We start from the raw sequence: 15176 nt of genomic DNA, 5'->3' as shown, positions 1-15176 counted from the left end.
ACATGGCTCTATAGCGCCATCACTTTGCGATGTCGCAATGACCGTCATTTGTCAGTGCTTTACTCCTCAAAGTTTAATAAGTGTGTAAATGACACAAAGCTGCCGACTTTATTTGAACGGGTTCCTATGGAGACCGAAACAGAAGAGCATCCAATCTGACTTTAGAATTCGTAATGGCAGCACTCATCTGCCACTTTTCCACTATCGGGCCGAACCGTTCTCAATGCTTAACCGTTCTGTTCCGTGCCGATCCGGGCCAGTCGGCACAGATACGGTTTGATTTTCCACTGTGGTGCAGATAACGGAACTCTTTCAGGGCTCTAGACTAACTTTTTGCACTGGTTGCACTGGTGCGCCTAACTTTTTTTCTTAGGTGCACCAGCACAAAAGTTAGGTGCACCCAAATTTTCAACCGCATCACATTTTACACCGTAGTTTTACAAGTTCACTTTTTTTTTACTTTTTTATTTTATTTATTTTTTAATCCCTGTCCATATAGGCAATATTGACTTGTAAATGATTAACTAACAATCTGGTAAATATAAAGTTATTTATTTGAAGCATATTTTTTTCCCAGTACTTTACCCTACTTTGTGTAATAACGAAAACATTTCAGTGAAAAAATAAGTCCAAAACTCTCTATTTTAACATTTTGAACAATAGGGCTCTACAATTTTTTTTTTTTTAATTCTTGTTTTAATTTTTCTCATAATCAAATGAAAGCATAAACATTTATTTATTTTTAATCAAATGAAAAATAAACCTTTTTAATTTTTGGCAAACATATATATGATTTATAAATAGGAATATATAAACACCTACATTATACTGTACAAAAGTAATACAGGACTAATATTGTTCTGTTTCATGTTAAACCGTACTTTTATTTTGACAGATTGCCGTGAAGTTTGTGTGTACAGTATGATACGATGCTTTCTCAAATGAAACGGTAAAAGTGACACAGTAGGTTTGGAGATTGAGTTTATCTGTTCATGTAAGATGCAAATGCCAAAAATTAGCGGGAGCGTCACGCGTGCTTCAGTAGCCTATACACGTGTAGTTAAAAAAAATACACGTCTCCACCATTAATACATAGAGGCAAACGGAACATGCAGGATTCATTTTAAACGGTCTTTTTGCCTTTCAGTTTTCATAGACACTAGTGACTAGTCCATATCGCGATTTGAATTAAGTCACAGACCAACTTTTGATTTATCAATCCAGAAATCAACGTATTACGTGTCATTCCGCGCCATAGTAAATTCGGTTTTTATGAATGGAGTCCGTGATCCAGTCCGTGTTTTTGCGGAGGAGGCATTGTAAACGCTTGACAATGTAGAGACATCCTGACTGCATCACATGCATTTTCAAACGTACACACACGTACAGGAATATCTGGACCACGGCCAATCAGAGGGGGCGCGGGATCTGTCCTTATTCTCTGATTGGTTTAGACCACGATATGGGTCTAATGTGTGTCTGTTGTTGAGCAACAGGGAGACTTTGTGACGGAGTTTCGTTTTTTTTCCCCTCGAACGGCTGGTCGCACCGGTGCAACCTTTGATTTTTTTTTAGTCGCACCATTGAGAAATTAGGTCGCACGTGCGACCAAATTGGTCGCACTCTAGAGCCCTGTCTTTGGAATGTAAATACAAATGCGTCAAATCGTTGCCTTGGTAACGCAAGAGTAGACAGCCCCGCTTCTACTGTTATTGTCCTTTTGGACGCGATATGTATGTTTGAGTTTTTTATTTTTTCCCGGCACTGTTTTGAACTTTTCTTAATGCCCTTCTCTGCAAGACACTGCGCTATAATCTTAAAAACTTTTCGTTTCTCTTTTCACCCTCCAGCTGTTGTTGAATTTTTCTTTCTGTCCAAATATCAATATTACAGCAAATGTTTCATCCACAGACCAAAGTGTCTCAGCCATTTATATTTATATTTACCGTATCTGCTTACTGCGCATCCGCTTAGCCATAGACAGAGCCATAGAGAAACTGGTAGCCAGGCAACAGCGTGGTGACGTCATGCACATGCATTTTACCAGCCCGGTTCAGCACGGTTGTCTAACCGTGGCGAGAATTCCGGGCCGAGAACGGTTTGTAATCGTTCCGTGCCGTACCGGGCTCAGGTGGAAACACAACTGGAACTGTACCCGACCGTTCTAAGAACGGTTCGGCCCGATAGTGGAAAAGCGGCTATCGTTTACTCAGGAAAATGGTATATACCAACCAGGACATCTAATGGCAGCTGACTTTACTAATCATCGATTGGCTCTTTCATTAAGAAGGCGGGGATTCGTGGCCATAATGAGTGTTGCATTTTTTCCCATTCAAAACTATACGAGTGGGTATTCTATAGTCTTAAGTTGTGTACACATAAATTCATATAAAAAATTAAAATTAATTGATTTTAATTTTTTTTTCATCTCGATGAGCCTTAAACATGTCATGTGGTGCGACAATACTGTTCACTTCAGCATACTGTAGCAGTGATTCATATTTCAACCACAGAAATTATTAGATATTTGAGTTTTAATTTAATAGTTATTGTTATTGGTCACACCAAGATGAGTGGTTGCTCTGAATGACACAAAGACCTTATATCATTGAGACGTGTGAAAAGTGCAGCACAGCACATGACATTAACTGCTGGCATTTCTTTAGTCCAAGTTATTAATGAACGTTGCCCAATATATGGCTGCTCGTTTGACCCTTTGCCGGCGTTTGATTAACATCTTACCAATTTTAACGCAGAAACTGTCATTTTTGTCTGACAAACAAACCAGACAGGAGATTTGAATAACATTGGTGGACTTGAACTTGAAAAATGGTGTGTATTGACATCTTTTCATGGTCGAAACAAGATAACCTCCTGATGTTCATTCATGTTTATTTCATGCTATAACTTGTAAAGATGAAGAGATATGCCGTTTCTTTTAATTAACTTATCAAAAAACTCATGAATTTGGGAATTACTGGCCTGAATCAGTGATTGAACTCCATGAACTGAATGATCCCTTTGTTTTGCCTGACTTAAATTGAACAATGAGCTGTTACTGTGTAATGTTTTAAAAGCTTGTGAGGCTTAAATCAATGAAATTACCGAATGCTTATTCATAGGACAGCATGTTGGTGAAGTTTTCAACTATAAAAGGTTGTTTGCTTTGCTGCACAAGCAATACTTGCATGTTAGTTTGGTCAGTTTGTACATGAATTGCTTACTTTGCAGAACAGTAGTCAAATTTTCACCGCACAAGTAAGCTATCTGTCCTCATTTCAAATGGACCTAGAATTGTTATACATTCATTTGTGCACTCATGTAATGTTTGCTGAGACTCGAAGCTGTAACCTGTGGACAAAAAGAGCTGTCGTGTGACTGCTCTGGCAGCGTGGCTGACCTCCTTTCACTGTTGGCTGACTGTGAACTCTGAGTTCCAGAACTCTGCTAGCACTGTTGGATTAAACCTGTGATACTGAGGTCACCACAGCATGAGTAAATAGGGTCACTTTCACTCTATCCTGTAAATAGATCCTTGGGTGCATCTCTTCCTCACTGAATCAGACGTGTTTCGTAGCGTGTGTGGTTTTGCATGGCTGCATGGAGCTTCCATGTATCAGTTACTCTCACCACGGTAACCAAGTGCCTCATCTCAGCAACGGACAAGCAGAATTCTGTTTTGATTTAAAATATATGATTAGATTTGTGTGTCCACTGTCTAGTATGATTCATCTGGCAAGTAGAAATAGTCCAGACAGCTACATGTCACAGCTTGACTTTGAGTCTTAACAGGCAGTTCATCTGAGGATAGCAAATCCTGTCTTCCTGCTAGGTGAGAAGTTTAATCTCTGCAATCGCTTCAGTTGCAGTTACACTACTGATGTGATGAATGAATAAGGTGATCACAGAAGAATGATGGCACTAGGGACTAGGGTTGCACAGTATACCGGTACTACGGTAGTATCGCGATACTAAATCTTAAAAATACCCGCGGTGCCATTGCATTTTTGAAACGGTAGTATCGTATATGCACGGCAGTAACACTGTTTAAAACGTTCATTTGAACATGCACGCCAGCACACCAAAATGTCTTTCTGCTGTGCTTTGTGTAGTACAGGCTGTCTCTAAGCTTCATATGGTATCCAGTGTTTCCCGATGCTTCAGTTCAGTTTGAAATGAGAAGGTGCACGCGCACGTCGTTGTTCACGCTGCAGTTTATCAGAAGAGAGGGTCTGATTCAGACCGTCTGATGTTATTTAAAAAAAAATAGCAGTTCAAGAATCACTTATTCAACATATTTATAGTTTTTTCGTATTTTCATTCCTTTGCCCACTTTTAGAACAGGTGAAATAATTTGTTTCTGGAAGGATCGTTGATCACGAATGCAATTCCATTCATTAACATACTAGCTGCTTTCCACTTGGTTCTTATTAATCATTATGTAAGGGATAATCAACGGTTTGCCGTGCATTAAAGGATTTTAAATGCACGACGTGGAGGCTAATAACCACCCGACGCGAAGCGGAGGGTGGTTGCCTCCGCGAAGTGCATTTTAAATCCTTTAACGCACGGCAAGCCGTTGATTATCCCGCTTATTCCATGGTTATAGACAAATTAAAACTAGGATTGATATTTGCAGCGCAAAATCTGACTGAATGGATAAAAAAGACGGTTATTTTCGTCAGTTATGACACGCAGCTCTAGCATTCTGCCCGCTTCAAATCAGACTCAGAGATTAAATAGTCCAGTAAGATCACATTTATTTGAATGAAATATAGCATTTGTTTCAGTAGATTATCGATCGACCAAGAGAGAGTGTGAAGGCAAGAGAGATGACAGTTGTGTGTGTGCGTAACGTTACCTGCCTGCATGCTGTGCGAGTGTGCGTCTCTCTCTACAAACAACGATTCATTCAAAAACAGCAGCTTTACCACCTCGTTGCTGAGGAATATAATGTAGCGATCTATTATCTAGGCTATTTTAATAAGGATCGCAGGCAAACGCTGACAAGAAGTTTATGTATGTGCACAGCACAATGCGATCTCCGACCTCTCTCTCTCTCTCTCTGTGCTTTTGCGTGGATCAATTAAAGCAGCGCATTAATATAGAACGGTGATTAAACTGACTTGGAACTACCTGTGCATTAAACGGTTTTACTGCACACCTGCCAGCCAATCAGAATCCAGTATCCAGACATTCCATGGAATAAATATATTTTATATATTATAAATTAATGTTTTAATATATAAGCTGCTTACTTTTAAGATATGCGAGCAAAAATGCTCCTGACAGTTCAGCAAGATGTTTTTGTTTCGTTTCTGTGTTCGAATCCATATCTGCGTTGGTTTGGGCGAATCACTGATTCACTAAGCCATTCATAAAAACAGTCATTTGATTCACTCCTGAATGATTCAGCTGTTTTGAAAGAATCGTTTGAACGACTCAGTGATTCAATCACAAACACTGCTGCCACCTGCTGACGGGTTTAAGTTTCTCATCATATTACATTCTTTCCCATAATATTTCTATATTCAGAGTTTTGTATTTAAAACATTAGTCTGTAATCTATTATTTATGCAATTATAAATAAAGTCTAAATGTATAAATACCACATCTAAATGTCACTTCATGCAGCTTCTGCGCAACTCTAAGATGAGTTATGTTGACATGATTTCATGGAAAACAATAGCCAGTCATTCATTCACATTAATGAAGTATTCAGAGAAAAAAATGTTGTCTGTTTTCATTTACATCTTTTTATTTATGAAACTTTGATTCATTTTGTAGAATAGAATTTTAAATGAACAAAATACTGCATGGTATCGCGATACTACTTGGTATCGTGATACTTCAGCTGGTATAGTATCGTAAGTCATTTTTATGGTATCGTGACAACCCTACTAGGGACACAGCAGAAGCACCCAGAATGCTATACCTGTGTGTTGTTGATTTATACTTGCATTGAAGGGAAAAATAGGGTTTAGGCAAAATTCGGTATTAGCAACTGGATATAACAAATCTTTTTTAGCATTTCTCAGGACTTTGAGTAAAATGTTCCTTTTACAGTTTTGGTTATTTTGTTGAAATTGACTTCAAAATAGGGCTGAAATGTAATCGAAACTGAAAAATCAGAGTCATGAATGCCTTGTTTGTCCTGAACAGTTAAACTGTTCTTCAGAAAAGTCCTTCAGGTTCCACAAATTCTTTGGTTCTTCAGCATTTTTGTGTATTTGAACCCTTTCCAACAATTACTGTATTATTTTGAGATCCATCTTTTCACACTGAGGACAACCTCATATGCAACTATTACAGAAGGTTCAGATGCTTACTGATGCTCCAGAAGGTGAAACAATGCAGAAAAGTTTTTGAATTTGAAGATTAGGGTAAATTTTTATATATATCGCAGGAAAAAATATATCGCAATGTAATTTTTTCCCAATATCGTGCAGCCCTAGATTGTACTGTACATGCATTTTGATTCACCTCAGCAGCAATACAACGTTAAGGCAGCAATACACTGCTCTCATAGAGCCATGTAATGTCTATTTTTCAGTGGCTAACACTTGAATAGCAGTGCAGGATACGCTGCTATAGCAGTAAAACAGCCCTACACAGGCAATTGGATTATCTGGGCTGCAGTTTGTTGATTTTCAGAAGCTACGCCCACTCTGTGGCTTAAGGGCCAAGAATCTCTACATGTTTATTTCACTTGAAGTTTGTTGTTAATAGAAATCCGTCTATTGAGCACTAAGACTAAACCTTCCACATTTGTGTTCACTCCAGAGTGGGCGTTTTTTGGACCGTATGTGCTGGGTTTTTTCCCCTCGAATTTTAATCTTCATGTCTAAAGCAGCTCTTGGTGTGCCTTTACAGCGTTTATAGAGTGTGAGGGGATGTTTAATGTTAGCTTATACATTTAAGCTACAGCGATCATATATTTTTAGGTTTAAATGAAGCTTTTAAATGATGTTTCAGTGTTTCTTTTGTGCAGCAAAAACCCACTTTTGATGTCTTTTCTTCAACGTTTCTTTGTCTCTGCAGACGGTGGCCTGAGCCATGGGCGCGTTTCTAGATAAGCCCAAAACGGAAAAATACAATGCGCACGGGGAAGGGAATGGCCTGCGTTTTGGCCTCAGCAGCATGCAGGGATGGAGGGTGGAGATGGAGGATGCGCACACCGCAGCCGTAGGTCTGCCACACGGCCTGGACGACTGGTCCTTCTTCGCCGTCTACGATGGGCACGCCGGCTCACGTGTCGCCAACTACTGCTCTAAACACCTTTTGGAACATATCGTTGCAGCTGGGTCGGCAGATGAACTGCGGAAGGCTGGAGCTCCAGCACCTGAGACACCAGCTATAGACGCGGTGAAGAGGGGTATCCGTGCCGGCTTCCTGAGGATCGACGAACACATGCGCAGCTTCACAGACCTGCGAAACGGTATGGACCGCAGTGGCTCCACCGCAGTGGCTGTGCTGCTCTCTCCAGAACATTTGTACTTCATTAACTGCGGGGACTCGCGGGCCCTTCTCTGCCGTAACGCGCATGTCTGCTTCTCCACGATGGACCATAAGCCCTGCGACCCACGGGAGAAGGAGCGTATACAGAATGCAGGTGGCTCGGTGATGATCCAGAGGGTTAATGGATCGCTGGCTGTATCCCGAGCACTGGGTGACTATGACTACAAGTGTGTAGAGGGCAAGGGTCCCACTGAGCAGCTTGTGTCACCGGAGCCTGAAGTGTTCGAAATCGCTCGGTCAGATGCGGAGGATGAATTCATGGTGCTGGCGTGTGACGGTATTTGGGATGTGATGAGCAACGAGGAGCTGTGTGCCTTTGTGCGATCGAGGCTGGAGGTGACGGATGACCTGGAGAGAGTGTGCAATGAGGTTGTGGATACCTGTCTACATAAGGTACAGTTCCTTACTTTCACTTGTGTGACAGCTTTTCGCATAGCACGAATGTTTTATCATCAGGTGAGATTATTTGCTTTTTTTGTTATTTCTTTTTTCTTTCAGGGAAGTCGAGATAATATGAGTATTGTATTAGTCTGTTTGCCAAATGCACCCCAGGTGTCAGAGGAGGCGGTAAAGAGAGATGCTGAGTTGGACAAGTTCCTCGAGTCACATGTGGAAGGTGAGAAATAGAAGAGTTCGCTGACCCGCGACATATGTAGCGTCTTTCCTTCACCGTGGGTTTGGAAGCAGTCGTTTATCTGATGAAATAATTTCAACGTTCCTACATGCAATAGAAAAAAAGACGACAATTGTATAAAGACAAATATTAAGTAAATGGCATTCAGAGTTGTTTTGGTTTTTGGTTTTGGTGTTTTGTCTTATCAGCAATAAGTATTCAAGTAATCACTGATATAATGAAAATAGTAGTCTAAAAAAAAGACTACTTAAAGGGTTATGTTCCCCAAAAATGAAAATTAGCCCATTATTTACTCACACCTCAAGGTATCCTAGGTGTATATGACTTTCTTTTTTAGTTGAATTCAGTGGGAATTGTTCTGACTCCTCCAAGCTTTATAATGGCGGTGGGTGTTTCTCTTCAACTGTCCAAAACAAGTCCAATAAAGCGCACAATCCATAATAAAAAGTGCCTCCAGGGGGTGAATAAAGGAAGTGAATCGATTCATTTTGTAAGAAAAATATACATATTTAAAATGTAATAAAATCACTTTAATCTATCTTGCGCTAACAGTTGTACATGGAAGCCGCTCCGGTCAGATTGCATAGGACATATGTGGTAGCGCATGAGCCTGTGAGTCTCGTGAAAACCAATGTTTGTTTACAGGAGCAAAGGAAGCAAAGTTTCCTTACTTTAGCAAAGGAAAACCTAGTGTAATCTTTATATTTATTATCAGAGCTGGATAAAATGTAAATTTAAAGGGATATTTTACCCAGAAATGAAAATTACCCCATGATTTACTCATCCTCAAGCCATCCTAGATGTATATGACTTCCTTCTTTCAGACAGACAATCGGAGTTAAATAAAAAAAAATCTAATTTTAGCTGAAGCAAGTTTTAAATATGGATCTTTTTCTTACACAAACGCATTGGTTCACTTCAGGAGGCCTTTATTAACCCACCGGAGCTGTGTGGAACACTTTTTATGATGAACAGGTGCACTTTTTTGGTCGTCAAAGTCTCGACCACCATTCACTGCCGTTGTAAAGCTTAGATAAGCTAGGATGTTTTTTAATGTAACTCTGACTTGTCTAAAAAGATGAAAGCCATTTGCACCTAGGATGGCTTGAGGGTGAGTAAATCATGGGGTAATTTTCATTTTTGGGTGAACTATTCCTTTAATCAACAAACAATGATAATGATTCTGCTCCAATAAACTCACACAGCTGCATAGTTTAGGCCCTTTTTTTCTGCAGCAATGTTCAGACCATACCTAAGCAATGTCGGAAAACCTTTTTCTTATGCTGTGCTGCATGCATTTGCATTAAACAAACATACAGTGCTACCAAATAAAAAAGACAGATCATTTAAAAAGGTTTTAGAAAATAAGCCTTTTGTTAAAGAGAAATGTCCCCTTCCCCCACACCTTTTCTCTTCTGGTCTTAAACATGCTATCCTGTCTCCACCTCCTTTAATCTTTCTCTCTTCCTAGTTTAATATCTCCTGATAGCCTGACACTGTTTCTTTTTAGTTCCCCCTCCGTTGGCCTTTCTTTGCTGTATTGTACATTGGATGTACTCTGGCAAGTGGTTGTTGGTTTTGTGGGGTTTTGGGGGTTATGTAAACTTTTGGCCTTGAGCTTTGGGCAAAGGTTGGGTTAACGTTGTTGTAATGTTTGGCTGGGTGCTGAGAGGGCCTGAGGGAGTCGTCGGCACTGCTGCTCTGGTGAGGAATGTGCTGGCTGAACATCTAACTGGCAACAGGCCCAGAGCGGCCCTGAGCAGCCCAACTGGGCCACAGGCTTTCCTTCTAGAGTCTCACTCTTGCCTCTCAGTGTCTGTTTTTTTCTTTTTTGTCTTTGTCTCATTTCATATCTTACCATTTAACACCAGTGCTTTACACGAGTACCAGCAATGCATTACTTATTTCTTCATACACATATACAGTAGTTTACATTTACACCAAGTTGTCCTGCATACATAGTAGTGTTCCATTAAATGGAGCAATCAAGCAAGCTTTAACCTATGGTTTATCATTTTCTGTTTCCAAATCAGAGCTCATTGAAAAAGCAGGGGAAGAAGGTGTACCTGAGCTGGCGCATGTCATGAGCAGCCTGTCCCAAGAAAGTATCCCCAATCTCCCACCAGGGGGCGGTCTTGCCAGCAAGTAAGTAAATAGCATGGTTACAAACCACACAGGTTCACACCTGCACAAATGCATTAATGTGCCTAATATTTTGCAGTTTGCAGGTTTAGTCCCAAGTACACTTGACTCAAAATCCAGCATGACTTTGAATCTTGATCTATAACCTCTACACACCAGTCCACCCAGAAATCTTATTATTTTATTTTTCTAATACATTGGCTGTTGTCTTTCTCTGCAGGCACAGTGTTATTGAAGCAGTGTACAACCGATTGAACCCCCAAAGAGAAGAGGATGGTGTGAGTATGAATAGAGTCTGTTTTTTTTAAAGGTCTAGAACAGTGGTTCTCAACCTTTTTTGGGCCAGCGCCCCCCTACCCATTATTCAGGTTCCTCACCGCCCCCATCAAATAAATCATAGTCTAATTGTCCTCACTGAATATTAAAGTTGATTATTATTAGTATTTTGTGTTTATAATAAGGACTGTTATTATATTTATAGTAATTCAAATGTATGGGGTCATTACAATTTTTACGAAAGTAATTCAAGGATGCATTGAATTGATCAAAAAAGACAGTGATGTATTTTTTTTTTTTTTTTTTTTACAGTAAATTATTAAAAAAAACAGTAATAACATTCATTTACAGAGTTTTTAAGCAAATTGGTGATTTTCATTGCTACAGCTTCAGTGTTGTTGTGATGCTGATATACTTTATTGCCACAAATTTAAAAAGACTAAATAAAAATTCAGAACATATCCAAATGGACACTTTTACCTAAGTGATTTTAGTTTGTTCTTCCATTTCTGGAACTCTTGAACACCCTTTTTACTGCTGTGATATGTTTGGATATGTTCAATTAGCTTTCATTAAAAAAAAATTAAAAAAATAAATAAAATAAAAATCCCTTGGAAAATACCCTGCTTTTTGAGAATATATTGAATTCCCTTTTTTCTGAGATGGTTAATTTTGTGGGTAATACCACTTTTACACATGCAAATGGAAGAAATGTAAACTCTACTATATTTCACATTTTTTTAAAATATTTCAAAGTTTGCTTAGAAATACCTTAAAGAAAACACAAAGTTGGGACGTTTTGTAAAATGATAAAATCTATGATTTGTTAATTCTATTTAACTTTTTTTTAATTGACATTACAAAGAAAAGATTTCCAAAGTTTTCACTGACCAACTTACATGTATTTTATAAAATAAAAAATAAAAAATTTTAAAGTCACAAAAGTGCAACACACTCCAAAACAATTGAGACAGAAGAAAAATAAAAGTGAAAAGGTTACAGAATAAGCTAAACTGTTTTGAAACAGTTCACAGGAGGCAGGTGAATTGGTAATAGGTGAGGGGACCATCTTTGGGTATAAAAGGAGCTTCTCAGTCTTTGCAAGCAAAGCTAGATCGTGGCTCAAAATTTGTTAACAAAAATAAGTTGTCCAGTGTAAACATTGGAATTTGTTTCTTTGTACCTCAGACAATTAAATAAATGTTAAAGAGAACAAATTACATTACATTATATTATTCTTGATTTTATGGCATTCAGCATGATTTCTGAAAGATCATGTTACACTGAAAGCTAGAGTAATGAAGCTTAGCATAAGAGGAAAACACATTTTAAAATATATTCAATTAAAAAAGCTTTTTTTAATGGCATTTTTGTATTTTTTTAAACAAATGCAACCTTTTTTATTCATCCATTTAAAAAAATCTTATTTGCCTTTTTTAATTGTTTTTTTTTAGTTTTTAGTTGTTTTATTTATAATATATAGGCCTGTTTTAAAAGCATGTAACCCATCTAAACTTAAATATAACAGCCCACATTAGCCCATACATAATTTTATTTCAAATAATATGTAATTGAGTGCCACATGACATTCATGACATTGATTTGACTGGGCTTGAAATATCATTATCATTAGTTTCCCAAGGAGCAAAAAAGCAACGTGCAGTAAAAATTAGGCTGGGCTATTATTTGTGAGCTTTGAATACACTCTTTAAAAATGTGGCATTTAAATCATTTGGCAAACAAAAAGCTTTCATATATATATTTTTTTCTAAACAAGAAAAAGCATCTCATGCTTTACCGTGTCTAAATACTTGATATTGTTTTGAGGGAAAGTTCGGCAGCTGCACTACACTGCGAGCGAACACTGAAGTATAAAGAAGATACAGCGTCTAGTCTAGAAGCGGGAGTAAACTAGCAGCCAGCTAACACTTAAGGTCATTGCACACAATGAGTCCGAATTTTTCGCACGTTAAAAAATAAATACCTCACGTTATGTTAATCACACTTGCACACTGCCTCCAAAATTTTCGTCCGTCATAAAAAAAAATCGGATCGGGTTTGATTTTTTGCGTTTTTCGCATCTGCCGCAAACCAACACAAACCAAAACCACCTCAGCGCCCCCCTTTCAAAATGATTGCTTTCAATCGCTTTCCCGACGCTCTCCCAACGCCCCCTGGGGGGCGGTACCGCCCCCGTTGAGAAACACTGGTCTAGAACCTCCTGGTTTGATGACAGTAGTACATTTAGCCCCTGGTCTTTCCATGAAAATGTAGAAATGTTAGCTTCCCCTTGACCTATTGGACTCATCTTATCATGAGACATTGCCTTGTTCTCCACCTCGCTCACTTGACCCTTTTATACCTGGTGTTAACATCCATCAACCAAGAGTCACTTAGTGTTACTTTCTCATTCCAACTGTCTGCTCTCTCCATCCCACTCGCCTATTTTGCTCATTTATTTACTGCTGAGAGTAAAACATCCTGCTCAAATCACAGCTGTAATGAGCTCATTCAGATGATCCTCTGCCCCAAAGCACAGCGGTTGAGATCACCACATCACAAACACTCCTAATACATCCCATCAACAAGATGAGCTGAGATCTATCAGCCTGTAAGCATGACCCAATCAGACTTGATTAGTGAGCACACAAGTATGTTATTTCATTAGGTTTTTATGAACTCTTAAGCCATGTCTCATGATGATGTCAGTACTCAATGTGTGATCTGGCAAACTGCACTAGGGTTTGCTTGTCGTAAAACCTGCACATTGGTTACCTGTTCTGTCGTTTTACCCATGAACATAAACGTCTGTGTGTGTGAGGTAAGCATCTCAGAAGAATGTGTCAGTTCGTTTTGTTTGTTTAATTATTGTGACACATTCTCATGTGTTGGTCTGGACACCAGTTGGACAAAGCTGGAGTTTTGGTCCAAGTGTTCCCCTCTCCCCTACTGGACGTCTTAGAAGTGTGTATGTGTGTTTGTGTGAAAGGGAGAGATGGTGTTCTCTTTGCTCTTGGACTCTCCTCTTTAGGGTTGTCAGGATACCAAAATGTCAGTAGTCAATACCAGTGCCAGAAAAATTTCAGGATTCTTGATACCATTTTTGATATCAAAGCTGTTTATTAAATGTTAATTTAATAAAATTAGTGCACTACCTTTTAAAATGTTTGGGGTCAGTAAGATTCAAAAACACAAACATGTACATTCCTGCTGTTCACATATTATTGTTTGTGCTAATTGATGAAAGTGTAATCAGACTTTAGCAATTAATATGTTTGTAAGATACTGGAAAAAAGCACAAATGTCAGGGCATGTCAAAACTTCTCCAGTACCCCCAAAACCCCTCAGACTCCAGAGGGTTAAGTTTTCTGTTTCAAATAAACGTGTTTTGTGAACTTTCTCAGAAGAATCCTGAAAAATGTATCATAGTTTTCGCAAAAATATAAAGCTGCACAACTTTACAAAATTGATGATAATCAGAAATGTTTATTGAGCACAAAGTTAGCATATTAGAATTTTATTTAAATTATTAGAGTTTATTTAAATTGTAATACTTTACAATATTGCTGTTTTTACTGTATTTTTGATCAAATATTTGGTGAAATATGAGATATTACAATGTCTTTACCAACCCCAAACTTTTAAGTAGTAAGGTCACTTTTAAGTATAGCTCAAAGAAAGTCAAAATTTTCCAAGTAATTCTTAGGGCTGGATGGTATGGCTAAAATCAAGATATATTTCTTAATTTCGGCCAATATGATAAAATTCTGATATTGATATGAACATGCCCACAACAGATGTCTGTACATACAAACTTTAGAAAAGTTTAATTTGCCAAGTCTATGAAACCCCCTATAAAACTATATAATATTTAAGAAGAAAAGAACAAATAAATTAATGTTCACTTTTTACTTGTATATAGCCTTCATACAAACAAGAAATATAATTTTATTTTTCTGTCAGTATTGTGGTTCGATCCATTTATTAACATAATACCAGTTCTGTTACAATGTGTGAAAGAAGGGTTAGGGCTGATTATTGTTGCCGATAGTAAGCATTTTTATAGTTATCTGTCATTTACAAAACCAATTTGCCAATTTAAAAAAACTTTAAAACCATTTAAAGAGTTTTTGTCTGAGCCCTTGTTATTTTTAATTTGACAGTAATTTAAATTTTTACACCAGGCATATATCGATTCAAAATATTGGATATCGGTCTACTTGATCTGTAATAATCGGTATCTGCATCAGCCCTGAAAAACACATCGGTCAACCCCCAGTGTGTGGACGCCAAAAGCGAAGCGAATATTTGCATCACGTTACTCGCAGAATCACTTGAACAAATACATTATTTAAAAAATGTGTAAAACAGGATGTGTCAATAAGCTATTCACTGATTGGCTTGTGTGACAACTCATGCAAATTTTTCACTTGAGTTGCAAATTTTCCATTTGCACAGAAGACGCGATTGAGGCAATTATTGCGCATTTGCAGCAAACATGTCATCCAATTTGCATAATTCACGTCTTTGCATATCTAACCGTACAAATAATTAAATTTACTTTTGGTATGCATTTTTATTATATAAATTCCGTTATCAACTTGGT

The 15176-nt window shown here is 38.1% G+C and overlaps 1 protein-coding gene across 3 annotated transcripts in view; it reads left to right on the top strand.

Annotated features, from left to right (window-relative positions):
* Positions 1–15176, top strand: part of ppm1ba (protein phosphatase, Mg2+/Mn2+ dependent, 1Ba) — a 39045-nt gene that overhangs the window by 20376 nt on the left and 3493 nt on the right. For all 3 annotated transcript variants that reach the window (XM_073834077.1, XM_073834079.1, XM_073834078.1), the window contains exons 2-5: positions 7042–7911; positions 8017–8134; positions 10186–10297; positions 10515–10572. In XM_073834077.1, the coding sequence (XP_073690178.1) occupies positions 7057–7911; positions 8017–8134; positions 10186–10297; positions 10515–10572 (1143 nt within the window). In that variant the 5' untranslated portion in view covers positions 7042–7056. The remainder of the gene's footprint in view (positions 1–7041; positions 7912–8016; positions 8135–10185; positions 10298–10514; positions 10573–15176) is intronic.

Source organism: Garra rufa, chromosome 2, assembly GCF_049309525.1.
Source record: "Garra rufa chromosome 2, GarRuf1.0, whole genome shotgun sequence".
NCBI lineage: Eukaryota > Metazoa > Chordata > Actinopteri > Cypriniformes > Cyprinidae > Garra > Garra rufa.
Note: the sequence above shows the minus strand (reverse complement) of the source record. Positions and strands in the feature narration are given on the sequence as shown.